Consider the following 25,771-nt stretch of genomic DNA (forward strand, 5'->3'; position numbering starts at 1 on the left):
CAGGTAAATTACCAATCGAGATCTCCGGTGCTACGTCGTTGGTCTCCATTGAACTCAACGACAATCAGTTCTCAGGAAACATTCATTCTAGTATCGGTGACTGGAAGTAATTGGGCAATCTTCTTTTGCAGAATAACAGGTTCTCTGGTTCAATACCAAAGGCATTAGGCTCTTGTGACACCCTCACTAACATAAACATGGCTAACAACTCGCTTTCAGGCAAACTCCCATCTTCTTTGGGATCTTTTCGGACTCTTAAATATCTGAATCAGTTTTACTACCAGCTTTCCGGTGAGGTTCCAAAGATCTTTTCGTCCCTCCAGCTAAACCTTCTCAACCTATCTCACAACAATTTCACCGGCCCCGTGCCGCATTCTTAGTCTAACAGTTGTTTTCCTAGGAACCCAGGCCAATAAATCAAATATTCATGTTATTGTCGACAATTATAGACTGCTGCGTGGAGAAAGGGAAGTGAGGAAAATGGAGAAGAAAACGAAGACGACGAAGTTGCTGCGTGTTTAGGGGCTAGGGTATTAAATCTTACCAAAACGGCACCTTTTTGGTAAGTGTAAGGAATTTTTATTTCAAGCAATACGACATCGTTTTGGGGCCTTCTTAAACTTGATTTTTTTTTCCTAAAAATGGCATTTTAGTAACTTAACCTTGCTAAAACGACGTAGTATTGAATTTTCCATCCTATTTGACAGTAATGACTAACGGAGTGGCCAAATTGCAACTGGTTAGTAGTTTTGGGGGATAAATTATATTTTTCCCATAAAAAAATATAAAGAGAAAAAGCAAGGAAGAAAAATACATATTAAAGTGGTTCGACCTATGGCCTACATCCACACGTCAAAGCCTTTTCTTGGCTACATCTTTCTTTCCCTTGATAAAAATTGTACAATAAAATGGTCTAGTTGAATGAGGCCAAGAATACTATAAGTACATAATCAATATGTAACTTATGAGAATCATGAGTTACATAATAAATATGTAACATATGAGAATTAAGAGTAAATAATACATCAATTTAATTCAAAACAACTATTTTACGTCTTCAAATGTCTCAATCTATGCAATTTTTCCCACTAGGATCCTTCCTTTACTGCGGTAGCATGAATCCCTCTAAGCAACCAATCCTTTGGACTGCTTACAAATCATTTTCTGTAACCCTTTTCTTGATCAATGGGTCAAGAAATTATTATATTGGATAATAGTTTTGGCCAGTTTTCAGTTTCTTATTGTTTTTATTTGTTATTGTATTCTGTAATGGGGAGTTTCTTTTATTAGACTCAATTATTGACTTTAACGGGGAGTTTGTTGTAATCCTCCCATCTCTTCTTTGTATATTTTGCTTCTTTTTAGTTTGTTGGACTTGAAATATTAGAAAAATCCTCATAATTTCGGAGAAAAACTTCTTGATATCGTGCAAGTTGTAACTAAAGTAAGATGTAAACATGAAGCTTAAAGCATATGGTAACAGATTACTTGTAATGTGGGAAAGATATCTTATAACGGGTGGAACGTGGGACCAACATGCGTCAGCTGTTAGTAGACACCCCATTGCTGGCATGTTGGACACCCATCAGTGGCAATCTACTTACAAATTACAATCATGAATTTAATTTGCGTCCCAATGAATTTTCGGGCATTTTACCTTGTTTTCTGAGAGTGATTGATTGTTTGGCCTGAGGTGAAGCTGCCGGTGGACACACTAATGAGGAGCAAAACGCTATGCATCGCCACTACCCCATTGTGTCGTATAATTACAACAGTGCTTGCTCCCCTCCGAATATCACAGCACTCTCTCCCTCTCCTCTCTTCCTCAAGCAGGCTTGTGAAACCAAATTCTATTTGTGGCATATAAGCTTACTCCGCCAAGGCAATGATGAACCCGGATTGAAATATATTGCTTCAGTAATGATTGCTGCACAACATTCCAAGTGCTCATTTAAGCTCGCGAAAAAATAGAAAGAAAATAGATGAACATCAAAAAAGCAGAAGAAAACAAGATGTTAGCTTCATGTACTGAAAACAGTTGTACACAAATTCACTTGAAATATTTTCATGCATGTATTGATTCCTCTTGATGGTGAAGGGTAAAGAGGTGGGGTAAGGAGGAGACACTGCACATAACGTTGGGTGGAAAAGCTCACTCATGCAGTGCAGATTTTACAGACAAGACAGAAGCAAGAGTCTGTATGTACCTATGTAGGTATGAGTGCCAATATCTGATTTCTGATAATTCCCATGCATTTCTGTATCTCTGCGTAAATTGGAAGATTCTGTGAACAACATGGCTGCAAACTTGTTACAGCAGAATCAAGCACCTGGGCAACATCAGCTGGTGGAAACTGACGTTCCGTGCATTTCTGCAATTTTGTTTTAGTGTAGATTATTAGAATCAGAGGTTACAAAGTACCAGCTTTCCAATTGCAATAGTGAACATAACCATGAAGCTAGTAATAATATTTGCTAATGTCAAACACAAACCATTACAACTGGAAGATATTAGAAAGAGCAAGGACTTCACTAAGCAACTCATATATCTAATTAATTTTGCATTGCATTGTTTTAACCCTAAACCATTTGACTTTGAAAACCCTTTTGAAATGCATAAGATTTTGTTAGTTTTTGATGTAAAATGACTTTGTTAACATTCCTCCCAGTGTTTGGTTAGAGCCTTTTAGGGTTATAATTTGTCAATCCCCCTGGCTTTTGATGCCATAATGTTCAAAATCAGAGGAAGTTTCGAGTGCAACTGGTTATACAAAAGAGAGTCGTCATCATCTCATGTTCATATGTAACTGTCAAAGATGGGATCATCCCAAAGACACCACCAGTAAATATGACTCTCACCAGATAGTCAGTGAAGATAAAACTTGATATGATTGTTTTACCAGGTGACACTGATCCCCGCAAAGATGTCTTATCTTTTTTCTTTTGTACATATTAATAGGTAAATCGAACTCACACACCAACACGGAATTGAACCTGTGAACTCACACTCCTCTCCTACTCATGGGGAACTCGGTCAAAGATGTCTATATTTTTTTCTTTTTTCCATTTTGATAGGTAAATCTAAGTCACACTCCTCCCCTTATTCATTTGGAATGGAGATCCCATCGGGCCTAAAGAATTGGCATATCCAAAATGCCTATCAACACAAAATGATCATTTGATACAGAAACTAGAATTTTGTTAGGTTTTTAGTGTTGACAAATTCATTGTCAAAACATGTTTGGTTGTAAGTTAGATCTAAGGTTAAGCCGGTGTAAAAGTTGATCCAAGACATAAGAATTCAAGTTTGTGTATCTTTTGATTCAGACATCAAATGAAGGACAGCTTAGTGGCGTTGATAAGTTAATTCAAATGATTACAACTTCGTATTTCATGAACAATTTTCAATTTTAATGTTTACTAGGTTAAAACAAGCTGTTAATAACAGTCTGAAAATCTAGATAGAATAGCTCAGTTGGAGTCTCAGTTGGAAGTCGTCCGAACAAGAGTGTTCAGTGCAGTTGATTAGGAGTTTCAGAACAACTCGATTGGAGCGATGGTTGGTTCGCGTTGAACAGAGTACTTCAAAGCTTCAAAATTTTAACTCTCAAGAGGCCCAATCACAAGGGTGGTTGTAACTTGGTCAACCAAAAGTCTTCAATACATAAAATTACGAGTTCCAGAATAGTCAGCTTAGAGCATGGTCGGACCGCATCTGAATGCCGCCAGCGAGAGAATTGTAAAACCCTAGCCAATTTAGTCTAAAACGATTTGTTTTCTTCCATTCTTTATAAGCCTCATAACCAACTCCTTCCAAACACAGAGACATTATTCCTTCATTGTGAGAGAAGTTTATCATTATTCTTGAGACTAAACAGATCAAAAACTTCTCTTAGTTTCTTCTTTGCCAGATCAAACCACAGAATAACATGCAACCACCGGAGTTCTGGTTTTGAAGTGGACAGGGTTCGTTTGTCAAGGTGATCCGTGTAGAAAAAGACCAAAGGTTATAGAGCCACTAGGGTGAAAGGTGAGCATGTCATTTACCGGGGTTACAAGATTACGTCTTTAGAGTTACATAGGTTTTGCAAGTAGAACAATTTTGTAACATAAGTCTTCTATAGTAGATGCTTTTGGGGTTGGCTGGCTCCTAGAATTGTTTTAATTTTGAAGAGTTCTTTAAAAGGTTCCTACTTCGTTACTAAAATCTGTGTTGATTGTTTTATCTTTGCCTTGATTTTAATATTGATATATGTGGTGTTTGGCTTTAAAGTTGATAATTTTGTTAATCATTATTTGTTTGGTAAATTGGATTAATAACAACTTGGGGTTTAAATCCAGAATCCTACATTCAAGCAAAAGCAGATCGATAAAGGGAATCTTTTTTTTTATTTATGAAAAAGCGGCCAAGAGCTCCGTGGCAGGTGTGTGTTTGGGGGTGGTCATTCTGAATTAGGAAACACAACTAAACAATAGAAAGTTGCAGCACATCAAACCTTTTGGTTTCATATTAATAGATTGTAAAAAGAAAATTATGGAACATATGTTAGAATTTACCTGAATCATGAACAAAGTAGCTATACAGTTAGCAATAAGTTCTGAAGGGATTTTTGCTTCATTTCGGTCGGACAATGTGTCTGACTTAGGATCAGGTGCATGATCAGTTGCTGACGATGTACAGGCAGTTGAATGATCCTGAGATGCCTCAGTAACATGAATAGAATCCGCAGGAGTGGAAGCCCTCCTGGCTAACATGCTAGATTCATCTACTAAAAGCTGATTATTTACAAAATCTATAGCCTCCTCAATCTTCTCAATGTTAACTCCCCCCTTTCTAAAACATGAAACTGCCTGAAATCAGGAGGAAATAATGGTCAGATAAAAGCACTGCCCTGAAAACCAGAGAACTGAAGTGGTCACTACGATGGATTAACCTTGTAAACCTGTGTATACCGTCAGTGTGGCTCAACCAAAAACTTATAAAGAAAATAGTTGTTTGCCAGAAAACAGTCTAAAACTAAACCATCTACTGTCCATCCAGCAGCACTCTGTTGGGGTATTTGTTGCCTCAAAATTGCCAAATTAGGTCCCGTTAAGTATTACTATCCAAAGAGAATGCTTCCCTAGGACTCCAATAAAACATTTCCATTGAATTCCGGAATTTAGGATCAATTATGCATGTCTAAAATTGTGATGAAGGGACATGCGAACCCCCCAATGTGATGAGAATTTCAGTATGATGGAGGTGAAGCACTTCCATCAAGTGCTCTGATGGCAAGTTCTATGATTTGCATGCAAAAGACAATGTAAGAACATGATATTCCGACTCAATTTGGAACAGATTGCAAAACATGATATTCAGACAATGTAATCAGAATATTGATTCTTGAGACTATAGCAAGTTACAAGAATTACAAGCAATTGCAAAAGGACACCAGGACAGGGATTATGTAAATGACCTTTCATACCTGCATAGCCACTTCAACCATAATTTGAGCTTTTGTTCTTGAACTTTCGACAATTTCAGTAACATGAGGCCCAGATTCTTGGTTATGACAAGTAGAACAATCGAAAGAGTTCAACTGACCACCAGGGTCACCTAAACTAGCCGTGGGCTTCAACAACATAAGTGGGGAGCTCTGTTGATACGTGTTACGTTGCCTCAAGCAAAACAGAGCAGAAGAAACCTGCAGATGAAAGGTGTTAACCTCAAGCAATTGCTGCATTGGAAAAGCAAAGCAGTGCATTATGATAGAAAACTGTTAGAAGAGTTATTAGGGTTTGGGGGTATTTTGGTCATTGTAATATTTCTCTAACCTATATAATAATATGTGTGGTAGGCTACAAGAGAACAAGTTTAATAGTTAGATTTTGGCCATTTGTTTGTAGTCTTAGTTTTCCGTTCTTTTTGTTTTGGTTGAATCCCTCGTGTTGTTGTTGGTGAGTGTTCTTCTAGTGGTAGCACCACCGATGTGGGCACTAATGCCCACATGGGCAGTGCCCTGAAAGATGTTCGTTGTGAGAAAATACAATATATATATGTTGAGTTTGGGAAAAAAAAAAAACTTTCGCGGTGGTTGTCGTTTAGTTCTGTAGCACTCGTAGTTGGTGTCACCGGCGAGATATGAGCTTCCATTGTGATGTTTTTTGGCACTGTCTAGTCGTCTCCGGCGAGTTCTGGCGGTTTTGTAGTGTTTCACGACCGTGTTTTGTGATCTCCAGCGATTTCTGAGTCTCCGGTGGCCTTTTGTGGTGTTTTCTGGCACTGTATGATCGTCTCCGATGGCAAGTTCTGGTGGTTCCAGTGGTATCCATCAGTTTCCGGTGAGATCTAGTCATCGCCGGTAGGTTTTCGGCAAGTTAGTTGGTGAAGAAGATATAAGTTTGGTTTGGGCTACATGAAGCTTCCATCGGGTTTGTTGCTCAAGTAGTTCCTCGTTATTGGTTGATCACGTGAAACGTGATCATTGTTAGTCATCAAGATCTGACCGGCTTTGGTGTTTTGCGGTGAGATCCGATCTACTCTTAATGTTTTGCGGCGAGATCCGACCGGCCTTGATGTTTTGTAGTGGGTTCCAACTGGTCCTTGTTGTTTTCCGGCGAGATCCTGTTTTTCAGTGAGATCCAACCACCCGTTGCGGTTTCCGGTGAGTCTTCGACCAGCGTAGAAGTTTTTTAGCGTATTTTCTTATTAAATTTAATTTTATTGGTCTTTGTAATGTGTGCTCCAAGCTGTTCCAGCTTGAGGGAGAGTTTTAGAGTATGTTTTTCGTTTGCTTGTTTCTTCCAAGCTGAACTTATATGATATTTATGCTCCAACTTTAGAGGAAGTGTTAGAAGAGTTCTTAGGGTTTGTGAGTCATTAGGGCTTGAGAATATTTTGGTCATTGTAATATTTCTCTAACCCTATATAATAATATGTGTGGTAGGCTACAAGAAAACAAGTTTAATAGCCTCCCCTTTTGTCCTTAAACCATTCATACAAACCATAACAAAAACAAATTAAATCTGGAAGTTAGTAAATAAGAGTTCATGCCTGCTCATTGACTTCATTTAACTGTAAGAGTACTGCAGCATATTGCTTCTTAAAATGTTCTGAATCCTTGAGAGAGTTATCCCCATCTTTTTTGTTTTCAAATACCGCTTCATTCATGCGCTTCAGCTCTGACACCACAGCTTCCTATAAGTTTTAAAATGATCCATCAGCTCACTTTTCAACCACCAACTTTGCATCTTTAAATAGAAGAAAATCTAACAGTGAAAAACATCTAACATTGATGCAGAAATAGCCATTAAGAGGTATAACCTTTTTCTCAAGAGAACAAGTCAACGCAGAAAGAGCTTGTATATCAGCTTCCTTTGCTTGAATCTGGGCAAGAAGTGAAAACTGAGAATTTGCTGCTTGTTGGGTATTAGTGATTTCACTAGGCTTTACTTTAGCTGGAACACCAGAACTTGGTGACCCACCCTGACCAAAACAGTGTCCGCAAGTTTAATAATATGATCAATTTGATTTCAGGTGTTTTCCATATCATACTCTTACAAGAGTTATGAAATTTGAGGCCATAGGTTCAGGCACTCAGAAAAGACAAAATGAACAACAGAAAATTAGGCCCTATACACACGGAGTTAAGGCATAGGGAAGCAACAACAGATAGTCAGGATAAATTACACTCAAATTTAGCAGCACCATTGTGAGCAACATAAACACAATCCAATTGAGATTGAATAGCTTCAATCGAACAGGATAGCAGTGTACTTCTGATGGTCTTTGCAAGATGTGCACACACAGACACACTCACACGTGGAGACCTCTGAAAGACTGCTCTTTGTAATGAACAGTTAAACCGACGCATTTTTCATTGACAAATGCAATTCACCCTACAATTTAAAGTACAAAACTAACCACCCTTTCCTTCAAATTACAAAATAATGATACTAGAATACATGTATACTTCGCAGTTAAAAGGACTTAGGCATTGAACCAATTAATTATAGGAAATGACAAAATTTAAATTCGAGAGACTACTAACTTTTACCTGCTTTAATAAATTGCTGATCTGATGAGATGATGTGGAATTATAAGGACCATCTGTGTTGTCCAGGTTCTCATTTGGGGAAAATTTAATCTTGAGCTCATTGAAGTTTTCAAATAATTTATTCACAGCGACATTTCTAATAAGAGTTGCAGGCATATTTTCCACTGGATTTAAAGGCATGCAATCAATATCCTGCAATGAGAAAAGGTATTATACCATTCCATCCTTGAAAGAATATAAAATGATAAACAGAATGCCTTGCATACTTAAGGGTTGGAATTCAATAAAATAGTTAACAGTAAGACCTTATCCAAAACAAACCTGAGAAAGAAAAGACATGTACAATCGCTCAATTACAATAACAACAGAATACGATATTCTTTTATCACAACCAGATAATGCAAAAATTGTCTTCTGATACTTATTCTGAATGCATGTAACATATTTTTACGATATGCAATTATTAAACCAAACATGAACTACAACTATTTTATACTCAACAAAAAGTAATGGGCATTAAGATAATTAATTTAAGAAAAAAAATTGAAGAGGCCCCAACCCCTCCCCACAACTGTGGGGAAGCGTCATCAAAATAAAATCCACCAATGAAAAATCTGGCAAAAATTTGTAGTTTCCTTAACATCTTACAAGAAGGAAAGGCCTGATTACCATGTGCTGAGTCAGTTGTTCGCAAGAAGCTTAACAATCTGCTACAACTATAGACTCCCACTAATTATGTGATCTCAGGGTATGAAGATTCCATGTAACAAACATCTACAACTTCAAAGGTATAACAATAATTAAAAAAAATGCTAGTAACCACTTTCCTAGGTTAAACACTTGGCATCAACTTCTCTATTTTTTTTGATAGGTAATTCCATCAACTTCTCTAATAATTGCCACAAACCAACACAAGGATAACAGGAGGGGTGCAGGAAACCCCAAGGGATTGGCCTAGTGGTTGAGGCTTGTGGTCTTAGGGAGTACCAGCCTTAGATCCCAAGTTCGAGATTTGTTAGGTGCGAACTCCCTCTTAGGAGCTACTGGTGTAAAAAGCCAGTGATTTACCCTAATCCATGTAGGGAAACTTCTGAGGGTGCGGTGCACGGGTTCAAGGTTTATTCTGCAGAGGTAGGTCTGAAGCGCCTTGCTTTGTTTTTTTTTTGATAAGTGCCTTGCTTTGTCAAGATTCCCCGTCACAAAAAAAAAAAAAAAAAAAAGCAGGGGCATGGGAGGATACTTGAGGTAGCAATGCAATATGTGTGTTCTACCCCATCTAGTATTATTAATTTATTAAGTCAGAGGAAAAAATTTAAATCACTAAATCAAACTTCTTCAAATTTGAAGCGCTAGTTTATTATCTTCCTATTAACTTTCCTTATAAACGAAATAAATGAAATACAAAACTATTTAACTGTGCAAAATTTTTAAAGCTTTTAATGGGACAAGATATATGAATGTCGTAGAACAATGCATTGAGAGGAAGAAAAAAGTACCAGGACAAATTCAACCCCTAGTTCAGGCCGGTCAAACTGAATTCGACACCTACTATGGTCAACAGTTAATACACTTCCATCATGAATTTCTCGTGTCCTCGGATGAAGAGCAATAACACGTTGTCCAACTGATAAAGGACGAGCTAAATCAGTTGGAAGCCCTTCCCTGGTACCAGCACGAAGTTCAGCATAATGTCTTCTAACAGATTCCCGGTACTGATTTAGCTTCTCTCTCTCTTCCTTCAGAAATTGCTCAGAAAATCTTCGGGGTCTGCCAAGTGAACTGCAGCAACAAGAAATCACAAGTGAAGCATTTAGTAGCCAACACTTTATCAATAATGTATGAAAGAGCATAGTATGGACATCAAATGAAAGAACCAGTTGAGAATCAAATACCTCCTTATGACACCCCATTCAACACGGGTTAATCTTGGAACATGACCCAATCCAACATGATCCAAGTACTCCACGAACTCCCTTTTTGCAAACCATGGATAATCAATTGCACTGTAGAACCACTCAAAAGTGCACCATCTCCGTGCTTGATACCCAGATAGGCAATTAGAAAGCTTTTCCTGTAATATACATAAAAAAAAATATTAATAAAAACAGTCAACTATTCAAAAAACTCAATTTTACGGCAATATAATCAATGGTAAGTATCCGACCTTCAGACTAACTGCTCTGTCATCAGGTGAAGGAATGGGTATCTTAGGATGTTCATTAAATATACTTTCAGAAGACTTTGAATCATTCTGTATCAGTAGTTTCTGTACATCCATCTTCCGCCTACTCCTAACTTTAGTTGGTAGTTTGACCTGGTCTGCTGATGAAACCTGTAAAGTTGATAGAGCTGAATCGTTCCCTTCCCTTCTGAGATCAGTACTTGAGGATGTATGTTCTGTTGGTTTCACCATCTTTCCTGGTTTTGGTTGTGTGGCATTATGAGAAGAGCGTTTACCTTTACTCAAGGACACCTTCACTTCAGCAATAGCCTACAACCAAGTGCAGTGGGTACACAGACACCAAATGTTCCCCAAGTAAGAATATCCACAAGATACAAAGAAAACAATATAAATGCAGTAACCATAAAGACCAATTTATGATAAAGTGAGACATTATAACTAATTTCAACTTGGTCAGTACTCCATAACAAACTTTAAAAGAATTGAAGAAAAGGACACAGGCACACACACATATTAACGATTTGCCTAATGTACATTCTGGCCCACTTCCTAATAGCTTAAGATGTTCGAACTTATGGTTCACCAACATGGCATCAAAGCGTCATTGTATATGAGGTCTTTGGTTCAAGTCTAGATGACCCCCCATTTAGGTATTTTCTCCTGTTCCACATGCATGTGCAAGGCCTGCAGTTGATTTGGTGCAACTACCAAGCCTAGACAGGGAAGGAAGGGGGCCACTACTGGTTTGCTTGATCTAAATGCTGACCTACTTCCTCATAGTTTAAGATGTTAGGACTAATGATTCACCATGTTGGGAGACACATGGATGAAAATCATGGATTTCTGTAACATAACCAGAAGAAATCAATAATGAAGAGACTTGGAAGAAAGGATATCAACTTCAACCTGCTGTAAGCAGAGATATTAACATAGAATGCAAATTTAACATTTGCTCTCCTTTCTGAAAACAATTTGATACAAGAGTTTAGCTTGCCTCTTTCACTGAAGATCTCTTGTGAAAAAATAAATAGTGGAAATGGGATGATTAGGGGAGAACTCCAGTTCTTTTCCATTGGGGGCCATCTCCGCTGTTTATTTTTTTACAAGAGAATCTCTAGTGATTTTCCTCACTGGAGGCAAGCCAAACTCGACCAAACACAAGTATGGTCCCCTTTTGAAAATAATTTTCTCCTTTATAGAGTAACTCATGTTCAATCCAAGCCCAAAAAGCGATATATATGATTCCAATGCACATAAACCTCATAGAAGTCAGTACACTAGAACTTATAGGGTTTGATTCAAGTTACACTTGGTGAGACTTTATGTGAATCTTACATCACTCAATTACTTTCAGTCGAATTAACACTTTGACAATCCCCATCGTTAGATTACATGTTCTCTTTGTCTATAGGCGCACATCAAATTTCATGTCAATCAAGTCATTTAAGATCAAATCCATAAGCTCATGTATTATGTAAACATTTAAAAACTAACAAAACAATTAAAATTTTGTAGATGAAATAGTTATTAATATCTTATCATCTTGATATTTGGCGAACATAGGAAGTATAAGGAGATCATGTAATCTAAAAGTGGGTTTGTCAAAATACTCATCCAATGAAAAATTCTCAACGGGTGTAACATTGACAAGAGTTACACTAGGCGCAACTCAAACCTACAAGGCGACATGCCATATGTATATGATATTTACAATGGGTGCTATGGTGCAAGAACATCCTATAAGACATTTGCTTAGAAAATAAGATATTCAATATCTTGAAAAAAAAATCATTAGTTACATGGAACCTCTGTAATCGCACCTTATAAACTTTCAGGGTGCAAAGAATTACCCACCTCAATTTTTTTAGATTCGCTCATATGAGAATCAGAACGAGCTTCATTTTCAACATTCTGCAACTAACAAAAAATTTACATATGGTCATAAATTCATGCCAAGACCAAATAAAATAATAGATTATCACCAACAAAGAGGAGTAGAAGCAAATTGATATGAATTGAAGTTTCATCTTTTCTTACTTTAAAAGGTAAAATTTTTTGTTTCCTTTTTCGCATTCCAGTATTAGATTGGTGAGTTTCTTCCTTCGTTTCTGGAATAGCACCAATGTTGTGAGCAAAACCTTTGTCCAGCTTAGCAGTTCTCAAAGAACTGACTTTGACTCCAGGAATAAAATGATTCCCTTTCACCTTAGAATTGTCAATCATATCAAGACTTTCTTCTTTGTCCAGTGCAGATAACTCTAACAAACATAAAACAACAGAAGATCAGATCTTCAGTGAAATTAGCTAATAGTACAGAATATATTTAAAGAACAAAATCATAACATGCTTACATAAATATTTACTGTTGCCATCCTCTGGCTAGCCAAACTATATCACACAAACAAATTAACACAAAGACAACCCAAAGGTATAGAAAAGTAGTACATAGAAAATCACAGATAGCAACGAATCAGGCATAGCAAATTTACTCTAAGTAAGCATCATCATTGAAAACAGAATCTTCTGTGATATCAAGAATATTAAAAGGACCATTAGCGAAGGCCTTTTGACAAATTGAACTGTCAAGCTAGATCTAATGTTTTTTGCTTTTCAAAATTTACAGCAATATGAATGAAAACTTACACACACCCTGCTTGTAAAACTGTGAAAAGCCATGAGGACTTGCAATTTATTAGCTAGTAAACCCAACTTGAAAATTGCATTTAGTACAAAAGCATACTGTAGCCTCACCACTTTTTACATAGAAGCAATCATTTAATTGGCATGAGAGTATAAACAAAGAGCTTCCTAGGATCAGATTATGTTATTGTTCTTTTAAAGCATCTATTCATTGACTGGGTTTAGCAATTTGTCATCACTAGTAATACTTATTACTGCTGTTCAGAACTGTACATTTCTTTATAAAATTTTTAGGGTTAAATGCAGTTTTGGTACTTGTGGTTAAGGCCAAAATCAAACGGCCGCCTTGGTTTCAAAAAGTGTCACATGTGGTACCTATCTTTAACTGAAAACCCCACTTTGTACTTCCGTCTAGATTCCGTCCATTTTTTAAATGGAGCTCCACGTCTCCTCACTTAAAAACGTGACATGTGTCCATTTTGACACATATGAAGGACAACTCACCAAAGCTTATGACGTGGCCATGTATCATAGGCGGTACCTAAGTTTTCTATCCCACGTGGGATAAACAAATAATAAAAAATTGGGTTAAATACTAAATACCCCCCTGGGGTTTCGTTGCTTTATTTTTTCCCCCTTAGGGTTTGATTTTTATCACAGGAGATCCCTATGGTTTTGATAATAGACCAAATTAGTTCTTCTGTCAGTTGACCGTTAGTTGACTCAACGGAAATCCACATAGACCAATCAAATGTTGACACGTGGCACCTACTTAAATTTTTTTTCTTAAATTAAAGAAAAAAAATTATATATATATATTTTTAAATATACATTATTTTTTAATTTTTTTAAAAAAAAATTAAATATGTGCCACGTGTTGACATTTGATTGGTCCACGTGGATTTCCGCTAAGTCAATTAACGGTCAACTGACAAAAGATTAATTTGGTCTATTATTAAAACCACAGGGACCTCCTGTGATAAAAATCAAACCCTAGGAGGGAAAAAATAAAGCAACAAAACCCCAGGAGGGGTATTTAGTATTTAACCCTAAAAAATTACCAAATCCTTAAAAAAAAAAAAAACCCCAAATCGATTGAACAAAACCCATTTATCAAATTTATCCCCAAATTGGTTGAACCCTAGTTATAATATTTTCCCCAAATCAGACGAACTCTGCAGCTTTGTGTTTTTTATTGTCTTCCCAAGTTGACCAATTCTGTCATGGTAAATGAAGCTCGCCGGCGAGCTTCCGGAGTCCCTCAAGTACTGCTAGAGCCTCTAGACCCTGGATTTCTTCAGCAATGCCCTCGTCGGCCCCTTTCCAGATCTGATGTGCATGAATCACATCTATTACCTGAGCCATAAAGGGAGGTGGTGTTTATCCAACTAACTAGTTGCTGATCTTTGCAGAGCCACTCTTCATATGCTCGATTTGGCTTTGAAATCTTGACAGATCCATCGGCCTACTTTTGACAAGACCCACTCTCCAGGGCCTGAATGTGGCTTAACTTAATTACCCTTTTCGTGTGTCAACAATATCCCTGTGTGAGACACTTAGATACAAACACCAAGGGAGGGACAATGAGTGAACAGAACCAACGAAGGAAGGGGAAAAGAAAGTCTGACACCAGGATTCTCACACTTGTTGCTTCCAACACTCTACACGATAAACCCCCTTTTTTTTTCATTTTTAATAATATCTACACACGGAACACCCATCTCTCTCTTTCTCATCAGACATAAGACGTATATATGCTATGATGCATTCCTTGCCCCATCATATTCACCACTTCAACATACTTTTTTTTTTTTGATAAGTAAAAGTCATTGTATAAAAAGCGCAAGGGGCGCAACCCATGTACACAGGAAGTATACAATAGAGCCCACTACACGAGCTTTAAACTGAAAAGGACGCACATAAATCTATAAATTCCGTAAGCGTTGAAGCTTGCGAAGAAGACCCCAATATCCTCCAAGATAAGAGAGTTTGTAGCACCCTTTGCTTCAATGTTGTATTGCCCATTTCATGATCCTCAAAGCTCCGCGCATTCCTTTCTCTCCATAAGGACCACATTACACACAAAGGAGCCATCCTCCAAATGTGCACGGCTGATCGCTTTCCCCTTTGCCCTCTCCAACTTTCCAAACATTCCTTCAAACTCCTCGGCATCACCCACGTTATACCAAATAGCTGGAGTATCATATTCCATACCTCTACAGCAACTTCACAATGCACTAAAAGGTGATCAATAGATTCGCCACTCTTCTTGCACATACAACACCATTCTGTCACATTGGACAACCACTTCAACATACTTGTGGCCGCAAGACTTGAACTCGTATATCCCTGTGTTTAACACCGCAAAATTCTCTTCCAGGCGGTGCTTGTCAATCTTTTCTTGAGATTCTTCTAGCTCTTGAGTGGGTGAATTTTCTAGGGTTCAACCAATTTGGAGATAAATTTGATAAATGGGTTTTTGCTCAATCGATTTGGGGGTTTTTTTTTTTTTTAGGATTTGGTAATTTTTTATTATCTTTTTATCCCGCATGGCAATAAAAACTTAGGTACCACATGTGATACACAGCCACGTCATAAACTTTGGTGAGTTGTCCTTCATGTGTGGCAAAATGGACACGTATCACGTTTTTAAGTGCAGTGACGTGGAGCTCCGTCAAAAAAATGGACTGAATCTGGATGGAAGTACCAAGTGGGTTTTTCAATTAAAGACAGGTACTACGTATGACAGTTTTTGAAACCAAGGAGGCCGTTTGATTTTGGTCTTAACCACAAGTACCAAAACTACATTTAACCCGTTTTATTACTAAAACCAACTTCAGTAAAGTACCAGAGTCTAGCATTGAATATGTTGATATTTCAAGTAATGTCCTTGCCCACTGAGATTTCATGCTTGCATTAGAAGAGCTCAGTTCCATTTCCTCACCATGGCTATTCGCACAATGAGGGGTAGATATTGACGGACCTCTGTCTCGAGGAAGAGGCAATGTAAAATTTGTGGTTGTAGCGGTGGATTATTTCACTAAATGGGTTGAAGAAAGCTAAAGCCCTCACCACCATAACCACAAACAACATGATAAAATTCCTCTGGAATTCGGTATTGTGTCAGTATGAGTTGCCCTATGCCATCGTCATTGATAATGGAAAGCAGTTTGATTGCAGACCTTTCAGAGATTAGTGCTCCAAACTCCACATCAAGGACTATTTCCCTCTCCATGCCATCCCTAGGCAAATGGGCAAGTAGAGGCCACAAACAAGACAATTTTCAGAACAATGAAGAAAAAGTTGGGTCGAAGAAAAGGAGAATGGGCGGATCATCTTTATGAGGTTTTATGGGAGTACTGAAACACTAAAAGAAGTCCAACCGAGGAGACTCCCTTCACCCTGGCCTTTGGAGTGGATGCAGTAATTCCCGTAGAGATTGAGTCAACCAGCTTTCGTGTGGAGAATTACAACTCAGGGCTTAACAACGAAGGCATGAATCTACACTTGGACCTCCTATAGGAGAAAAGGGATGATGCGAGAGTTACAATTGCAGCATATCAGCAGAAGACAGCCCAATACTTCAACTGGAGGGTGAAACCAAGAAAGTTTGGAATCGGAGGTTGGGTGCTACGAAAAGTGAAATTAGATTCTGAAGGAAAACTAGCCCCGACATGGGAATGACCATACCAAGTGATTGGGTGCATCAAGGAGGAGCATATCATTTGGAAACACGAGGAGGGAAGAAACTATTGAGGCCTTGTAACGCGGAATCTGAAAAAAATATTCCAAAAAATGTAATAGTTGATGTTCTTGAATAAAATTCATATGCAAATTCTGACGCAAATTCAATGGTCTATCAATCCAATGAAAATGACAAACCAATGCTCAAATTATCTCGGAAATAGAGTTGCTTAAGAGCCCGTTTCCTAGAGCGATGAGGCTCTAGGACTTCAAGTCCTATCCTCGAATTATCTCGGAAATAGAGTTAATTACAAGCCTGTTTCTGAGACCGATAAGGCTCTAGGACTTCAAATCCTATCCTTAAATTATCTTGGAAATAGAGTTGCTTACGAGCCCATTTCCGAGACCAAAAAGGCTCTAGAACTTCAAATCCTATCCTCATAAATAGAGTTGCCTACCAACCCGTTTCCAAGACAAGCAACAATCATATAAAAGATAATGCCTTAACAAAATGATCGAATGGCATCATCTTTTATAAGGGATACCACACTTATATCCAATTGTTAAGCACATAAAAGTAATCAGGAAAGCGATCCTCTTTTTACAACTTACTCGTTGCTTGTTGAAGCACTGCTTGTTGAAGTAATGTTCTTATGTTAAAGCATACTGGGCACACAACAATAAGTAAAGAGACAAAAAGAAGAGAGAAGAAAGACAATTGCTTCATTAAAGATTATACTTGCTGCAAAGTAAAAATATTTACAAGCCTGCAGAAACAAGTTCAAAAACAAGTTTTTTAAACTAATCTAAGGGCTACTAAGTATCCTCTGGGGTAGATTTCAAAGGGGATTCATCAGGGAGCCAATTATGCGATGGATTACTTTCTGAAGTACCGATCTCACTCCCTGGAGTAACCCTTGCCTCAGTATCAACTAATGGACAATGAGTCCCAAACTCACTAATGCCCCTAGCATCAGGCATCTCTTCTCCACCAATCTGGACAAGTTCATCAATGGAATCAGAATTGACAGGAAAGGTCCGAGGAGATTTAGAGTCCAGGTTAATGCGAACAGAGGGATTAAAAGCCAACTGCCGAAGGTGAGGCACAACAGGTTCTAGAAGAGGGAGAGCTAAACTCAAAAGGAGGCTTACTAGGTTGTCTCGACCAGTAAAATACTCAAACGAAGGAATCTGCTCGACATAGACTCTGAAAAACATGATTCTCAAGAAGAACCATCTAGAAAAATCGTGTAAATGGTAATTTGCCAGTATTACAAAGATGACGACAATGGCGGAAAACGAAAGAAAGGAAAACCAAAGCTTGAGGAAGAAGCACTGAGACACGCGAAATGATTTGATGGTGCAATGTGACGGCCTAACATTTAATAGGGGACAGTCTCAAAAGACATGCAACCCTAAAGTAAGCCTTGCATTAATTGCCACTCGTGCCAGTGAATTCCAAGAGAGCCAGTTCAGTTATCATCTCTGGAAGCTAATGGGCAATAAAATCCCAAGGGTCGGCACCAATCCCCTAAAACAATAAATTCCCATAATCAACACGTCAGATTAGAGAATTGGGAGGTAACTATTGGGAATTGGGCCACCCAGGTTTTCAAGCCCACTATAAAGATGGCATGGACTCAAAGGGCAAACAAAGCCCGTAATCCAGGATGAGATCTTGAGGGATCTTATCCCTCAAGATCCGGTGATAGAGTTTGTGCGGGAACATTTGAAAACCCATAACCTCCAGCAAAAATCAAGGGATAGACTCTAAAATGTCAAATCCAGAAAATCCCAAGATTCACTCCAATAAGGGATCCACTTATATGGGTCTCAACAGCCAGCATGCTTATAAAAGGGAAACACAGCACCTAGGTACGGAATTGGATTCTAGATTGTTCACTATACTTCTATAAGCAATTTGCTGCTTAGGCTAAGCTATCCCCCACCGGCATATCTCAGCAAGCTCTTTTGCTTACGTTTTCTGTTTTGCAAGTGATCGACATGAATTGTTCCAACAAAGTGTATGCACCATTTAACAAGAATTATAATAGATCTCTTACATTTGTCAAGAGCAAGTAAGCACCTAATGTCAGCGATTAGTCCTCACATGACACTTTTAGAAAAGCTTATTATTCAATATTATTTGTCAAAACATAGATCTCTTACCGGTATCTGGCATCATCAAAGACAGATCTGCCAAAGTTTGCAAGGCATCAAAGGCAGAGCCTTCATCTACATGAAGAGAAGAGTAAAGAACAACAAATGAGTTAGAAACATGCTTCAACAAAAATGGAAAGAGGTCAAACTTAAAGGTCAACAAAGCAAATTAATTTGGGGACATGGGGAGGACCGAGGTTCATAGAATTAGCATTAACAAATTGATTAAACACCTGGTAAGACCTAGAAAAATAGTGATGACAGCATCAATTAGAAAATCTAGCATATTGTGGAACTGATATTGCTTCAGGAAATAAACAAAAGGAAGTAAATGCACAGAAACATCATCTCTTAGAATCTCCTCTTGTCCTATAACATAATTAATGTGCTCTAACCAATTTTTAAACTCTCTAATACCAATCAAATTTGTGATAAGTTATTTCCAAATTCAGGATCCAACCATTCTTCAAAAAAATCACTTTTAGCCCCACAATACAGAAACTAAAACCAAGGGAAATACACATGAACCTTGGTCAGCTCAGCTCAAAAGGTTTCTATGTTCATAACAATTACTCACTGTGGTATCTATTGGGTTGATACCAAAATCTTCCGTAATCAATTTGAATTCTAGGCACGCAAACTTAAAAGAACACAGTTAACTATTCAAGGAATATAAAATGACTATTCAAACCAACTTCACCCTTCTCCTGTGTGGTCTCCTTATTACTAGCACTGCTTGATTTATTGACAAAAGGAGAAACTTGCTTCTGAAATGATATCAAAATAAATCAGGAAGTGGAGATTAAGAATTATATTTGTATGAGAAAAGGTACTTATGTTCAATATTCAATTTTTTTTATCATAAAACATCATGTAGTTAGGAAAAGAAATCAGATTTTAGAATTTAAACTGTTCTATAAAAATATACAACCAGATTGCGTCTACTTGGTAAAACAAATGCAAAAGACCATAGTAATAAGAACTACAAATGCCAAGGGAAAAAAAGTCAAGTTGCAGGAGACAATGGTACAATCCTCACTTAGAATTCAATCAATAAAAGCACAAAGAGATGTTATTACCGAGGGTAAGAGAGAACAATAACAAAAATACTGAGACCAATAAGGCCTGGCTTAAGAACGATTGATAATGTACCTTCTCCAAAAAGAACTTTTTTACTTCTCTTCCTCAGACCCTTGAAAGAGGACCTGGCAACAACCTCACTTTCAAGCTTTCCTTTGACAGCAACAGGTTTTTGTCCTTCCTCTGTTCCACTACAGGCTTCCTTTATGTCATCCAAATCATCATTTATACTTTCTTCAACTTCTGGCTTCTTTGCATTGTATCTCTTCCCCTTTTGTTGACCTTCTACAGTACCGGCACCTTCTCTACCTCTTGAATTTCTTTTATCTCTAGCATAATCGCCATTATCAGCTTCAGTGCTTCCTAAGCTTAATTCACAACCATCCTCATCCACTTCACTAACACGAAGCTTGGCAGAACTCATCTCTGCTTCAGCATGCTGATAAGCAAAAGGGGTCACTAGTGACTAACTAATTACCTTAAAGTAATATAAGAAAAAGCAACAGAAACTGTCAAATAAAAAGTTACCATCTTTTCACAGTTCTGAACAGATGACCGCATGGCACCTTTTGTTTTTCTGTTTGGTGTTTGAGAAAGTTGGGGAGAACCACCTCTTTGTGAAGCCTCTGTCAACACTAATGCAATCTCATGGGCAACATCATCATCTTTAGCATCCACCCTTTGTTTTGAACTTTGCCTGGCTGGTGAAAAATACTTCTCTCCATTATCTCTATCGTAAGAAACAGGGACCCGAGGCGTCCTTTTTTTAACAGCATGGGGCTTAATTCCTAAAAGAAAATCCTAAACAACATCAACAAAGTTGAGACTCAATAAAATCAACATAATGTTAAACTGAACCCCACTCCTCACTCTCCCAAAAGGATAAAATATTTTTCTTCCGAAGACAAAGGTAAAAGGTCCAGCAACAAGATGTTAAAAGAATTAACATTGCAGCAAAGATTCCATATATCTTCATGAGGCCTGGAAGGTCTAGTATGGTTACTAGATTTCAATTTTTAACACAAACAGCCAAACTACCCATATGCAGAGAGAGAGAGAGAGAGAACAAGGATTCCCACCAGATCGCCTCTTCTTTAACAATGACAGGCAGCCATAACTTGATGCAAAGGACTGGGACCGTGAAAGGTCAGGAAAGTGCCCAACTAATTCTTTAGAGGTGTTATTCTGGATTTTTCCCCGTGCCCGCTTTTGAGGCTTCCGAGATGCTCCTGCATCCCCATTACTTTCTTCTTCACTATCACTTCCTTCCTGCCACCTCACAGAACATTTAATTAGTTCTAATGATGCTATCCCCACAACCTTCTTGGCACCAACCAATGCATAATGGACACAAACGCTTCATTAATTAGCCAAAGAAAGGCTAAAGCAGTCTCCCTACTGATTCCACTCACCCCTGTAATAAAGGTAATCCCCCTAGATAAAGAACTTCAAATAGACACTGAGGAGATGACATTTTATAGTATCAACAAACTATAAACTGCTGGGTCCTAAGCTTGGAACTTTATGAAATTGCTCACCAGTCATTGACCCATTTTATTATTTTGAATTTTTCTCTAAGCAAATAACATATGACAGGTCTTAATTATCCATAATCAGATGAATGTTAGAAGTCGTAATCAAACTTTCAAGTAACTCCTAACCCAAAAAATTGTACTAACCACTAACATCTAAATCACTTATATACTCTATCATCTACATCCTTGATGAGCCTGATTTATGCTGCAAAAGGATTCACAAAATTGACAAATGCCACCATTGAAAATTATGGGGAGCTTACAAGAGACATGATCCCACAGATGGGTAACAGCACTCCTCTTGAACAAGCAAACTAAGGTGGGTGAAAGGCATAAAAATAGCAAACCCTCTCCCATAAAAAGCAATAGTGAACCACTGACTGTTGCCATAGGAATATGTTTTAATTAGTCAACAACTTTTTCTAGTTTTGTTCCTCAATTTTTCATTACAAAAGATGTAGTTTCCTTTCCTCCTGCAGTACTTGTAAAGAGAATAAAACAACAACATCGTAACATACAAATAATCAACGGCAATCAATTGGAGCACCAGCTGCATGAGAATTCCAAAAAGTAAGATACATATAAAAGTCTAATCCTGTGTACTATAATTGAAATCCAATCTCACCAGTACAGAATAGTGATCAGTCATCATAGCTATTAGTCCAACCACAGAAGCAGTACCCTCAGGAAGAGATAAGTAGGCCTGAAAACATAACATAAACCAAAATCACCATGTTTCACAAACAAAAACCAAGATGACCAAAATTCTCTTCCTCGTGTCACATCAAAAGTTTAAATTAAAAGATAAACATAAATCAAGAGAAGCAAGCAACCCTCTGGGTGTGAAACAAATATTTGATCAATTGTTATAACATAAAATTTGACACACAAAAATGACACGTCAATAAACTAGAAGCAGTGAAAAATAAATAAATCAGGATGAGTTACTGGGTACGTTCAGGTGGAAAACCATTACTACCTTATTCATAGTGTAAAGGGCCTCTACCATATCCACAGAGCGGTTACGCACTACAGCAGCCACCTAAAGAAACAAGAAACAGGAAGCGGAAGATGTAATAACTAAAATATTAAGATGGTTATGATTCCATGTATTAAAGTAGAATAATAAAAGGTTCAAACATGAAGTTGCAAGGTTGTTCCCACGAAATTTACTGTGGAGTCCAACTAACACCTCTAGATGTATATCTAACATTGGCCAAATGCAGAAAGCCTAATTTAGATAACAGCATTTAACCAGGTCAACTATTTTTAATTAGAATACTGCATTATATTGTGAAGTATATACTGACCCTCTTCCAATCTTTCCCATGCTTACGATATGCTGCATAAAAGCGCTCAAGCTCTTCCTTGCTCCATTGAGGTCCTAACATGTCAGACAACTTCCGCTTCTACATATAATAGGAAGATGGAAATAAATTAAAAATAAATCCAACTTTTCAGCAAGTTGCTTCTTACCAATTTCAAGGATATCAAGATATTATAAACTATACTTAAGCATAAATCTAGTGGGGAAAGCCCATCTACCATGGCGAGTTTAGAACACAATTACCTTCTGAGCAAAGCCAGGACTGACCCGCTGCCTTTTGTTAGCATTTTCTCCATCTTTACTAGAAGCAACCTCATTAATATTGGAAAACCGCTTGTTCACGCTTCTCGATTTTCTTGATGGGGCCATGAGTTTCCTCAGTTGTCTATAACATATCATGATACCAAGAAGCAGAAAATGGGTTAGCAAAACAATATCATTGAAGAAAAGCAAAGCTAACAAATTATACTAGAACCGGCTAACATCATCCCCAAGAAAATGAATTTTTTTTTTTTTTTCAGTTCAACTTTAAAAATCAAATTTGAGAAATATGAGTAGAAAATAGAAATGTAACCCAGAGGAACATACACACACAACTTGGGAATTGAAGATTATAGATGTTAAACAAAGTAAGAATACAAAAAGATAAGAGATTCGCCAAAATGATAATTCTTCAAAAAGTAGCAAAAGTATCCAAGAAGTATTGGATATGTTTCTCAAGTAACTATTTCTATTTTATGTGTGCAATATGTTTATAAAGTAAGGATAAGAATTGGGAAGTATCTGAGAACCAAGAAGCAGGATGAATGTAGTTGCAAGATGCTCAACTACTATTATCTCTAATAAGCTATAAAAGAAATTTCAAATCTGTTGACATCTTCATAAATGTTACATCAGCAACCAGAAGGGAAAGAACGTTAATCCTTCTTTTGCTGATAACACAAAGAGTAAGCAAGCAATTAATGCCAGATTGCAAATAGCATTTAATTTATAGGCTCCGAATATGGGACGAAAAGAAAAGTTTCCACTCAGCCAAGCCCAAAGCAAATGATTTGACTAGTCCACTTAAGTAATTTTCCCTTCATTTAAAACCAAAACATTTCATTCAAAACTGGAAAAAAAAAAATAATAATATATGAATGATTATATAATCTGCATTTCCCTCATTTTCCCACTGAACCAAACTGCATGTAAATAACCCAAAAACCAGTAAGTCCTACGCTAACACGTTGCACGAATGACAAGCACTGAAAAGTTTGCTTGTTTGATACAATTGTTTACAGCAAGAGGTGTCACTGTATCTTAGAAGATCTGCAGATTGCTTGTTTCTCCTTGATTCCCGCCCTCGCTATAATACCCCTCTAGCAGTTCCTCTAAGAGCCAAATCTACTGAAATTCAAAGCCATCTAAACGGTAAAAAGTTCCTGCACTAAACTGGGATTAAGATTAACCTTACACGTGCAGGCATAACCTTAGCCCGTGACCAGGTTACAACAACCGACTTGCCAAAGCAAGATCAGCAGATGCGTCCCATACCCATCAAAGAGATATTAGATTTTCAGATTTCACTCAATTAAATCAGATAGAACAAAAATCCTCCACCTACTTGGCTTACGCAAAGTAAGCTTTCCCATTTTACAACCCCATCTCTCTATATGCTTTTTCCCTTCCGTCAGTTTCCCGCCAACCAAACAGAAGGTCCAAGAAAAAAGCTTAGATTCCTTGACTGTATTGAGAGACACAACGCAAATTCATGCCAATCAAAACTCGGATAGCTTCTGAGCAAGAAATGAACAGTAACAGTAGCAATTATTGATACTAAATCGTTAGGCTGCTGAGAAACAATTGCTGAAAACTAAAAGTAACAATAAATTTTGGACCGAAAATCAAAAAGAAAAACCAATTCACTGAAACTCAACCAAACACAACTATTTCGGCTAAGCTTGGGATCCGTTGAAAATTTAACTAAACAACATGCATAGAATTCATAGGCTTTTGATCTCGCTCCTAGCTCTCAGTTTTCTCGGCAACCAAACCCGAAATCCCTAACGCTTCAACAAACAGTAAGGAATTCCAACCTTAACAACCCTAAGTAAAAGAAAATTCAAGCAATCGGCAAATGCGCGCTCACCGATCAAACAGCGTCCGCTACCTCGCGAGCACAAAGTCAGAGAGTAAAGCCGCCCGCCGATCGAGCAGCACATGAATACAAGAACCGAGCTGTGGTGGAGGAGGAGACGAAGAAGATGGTGAATGGTGATGATTGAAGAAGAAGAAGAGGATTGAGAATAAGAATTCGAGGGCATAACCGCGAAACTTTAAAATAATAATGGGCCGAGAGAGTTTTGTAATTATACTTGTGTCAGATTTTTAAATTTTTAAATTTTTCTTCTCTTTTGTTTTCCGTTTTTTGGATTTTACGTGGGTATTGGGGTGTGAAAGGTCTTCGAGGGACCCGGGTGTGGGATAGCATCAGCCGTACACGTGGCGTTTGGGATTAATCCGACCCGTATGTTTTGGGTTTGTTGATTTCTTGCTTATTGAATGGTCTAAAAGGAGATGAACTCAAGCTACGGCTTGGATTCCCCTCCTAAATTTAAAACTTTTCCTTAAATAGAAGACTTTTAATTTATCAAACAATTTATTTATTTTTTTCTGAGCTTATAAAATTATTTCTTATTTTTTTTATTATACGACCTGAGCAAGGATCATCTCTAGAGCTTATTTGAAATTGCATTTGAGAGCTTAAAAAATACATTTAGTACCTAAAAAGTTATGCCAAACAAAAACTAGCATGTTTGGTAAAAAAAATTAAAAGCACTTTTTTGATTTTTTTTTTTTTTTTTCATTCTGAAAATAACTAAAACGCACTTTTGACGAAAGCTTTAAAATGAAACTTTTGCCAAAAAAATATTTCTTTACTTAAAAGCTCTATTTTTCAAACACAATCTCAAATGTGCTCTTAGTATTACTCATCACCATCCATTTGGTTGACAATTGTAAATGACTAATGCAAATTGTAAGCGACTAAGCAAATGCGAAAGCCTCAATGGTGCTGCTTGACAATAAGCTTCAATTGATTTTCTATGGTTTAGGGTATGTCTAGATTTAGAAAACAACATAT

General features: G+C 37.5%; 1 protein-coding gene across 3 annotated transcripts; it reads right to left on the minus strand.

The window, feature by feature from the left end:
* Positions 1-1,440: 1,440 nt before the first annotated feature.
* LOC132177041 (protein ALWAYS EARLY 3) lies at positions 1,441-24,950 on the minus strand. 3 transcript variants are annotated; one of them, XM_059589259.1, is made up of 21 exons: positions 24,779-24,950; positions 22,891-23,032; positions 22,631-22,729; positions 22,300-22,362; positions 21,946-22,023; positions 20,865-21,054; positions 20,314-20,573; positions 19,858-20,224; positions 18,715-18,780; positions 12,259-12,479; positions 12,076-12,132; positions 10,204-10,530; positions 9,932-10,110; positions 9,536-9,818; positions 8,040-8,231; positions 7,307-7,468; positions 7,037-7,180; positions 5,469-5,687; positions 4,558-4,851; positions 2,208-2,372; positions 1,441-1,927 (listed from the first exon to the last, which is right to left on the minus strand). In XM_059589259.1, exons 2-20 carry the CDS (start codon positions 23,014-23,016, stop codon positions 2,208-2,210), a joined length of 3,492 nt encoding a protein of 1,163 aa, XP_059445242.1. In that variant the 5' UTR covers positions 23,017-23,032; positions 24,779-24,950; the 3' UTR covers positions 1,441-1,927. The 3 variants fall into 3 exon arrangements, with proteins under 3 accessions (XP_059445242.1, XP_059445235.1, XP_059445246.1); XM_059589252.1 differs by having other exon boundaries at positions 12,076-12,138; XM_059589263.1 differs by lacking the exons at positions 1,441-1,927; positions 2,208-2,372 and having other exon boundaries at positions 4,763-4,851; positions 5,460-5,687; positions 12,076-12,138.
* Between the last annotated feature and the right edge of the window lie 821 nt (positions 24,951-25,771).

The sequence above is a fragment of the Corylus avellana genome, chromosome ca1 (genome assembly GCF_901000735.1).
Source record: "Corylus avellana chromosome ca1, CavTom2PMs-1.0".
NCBI lineage: Eukaryota > Viridiplantae > Streptophyta > Magnoliopsida > Fagales > Betulaceae > Corylus > Corylus avellana.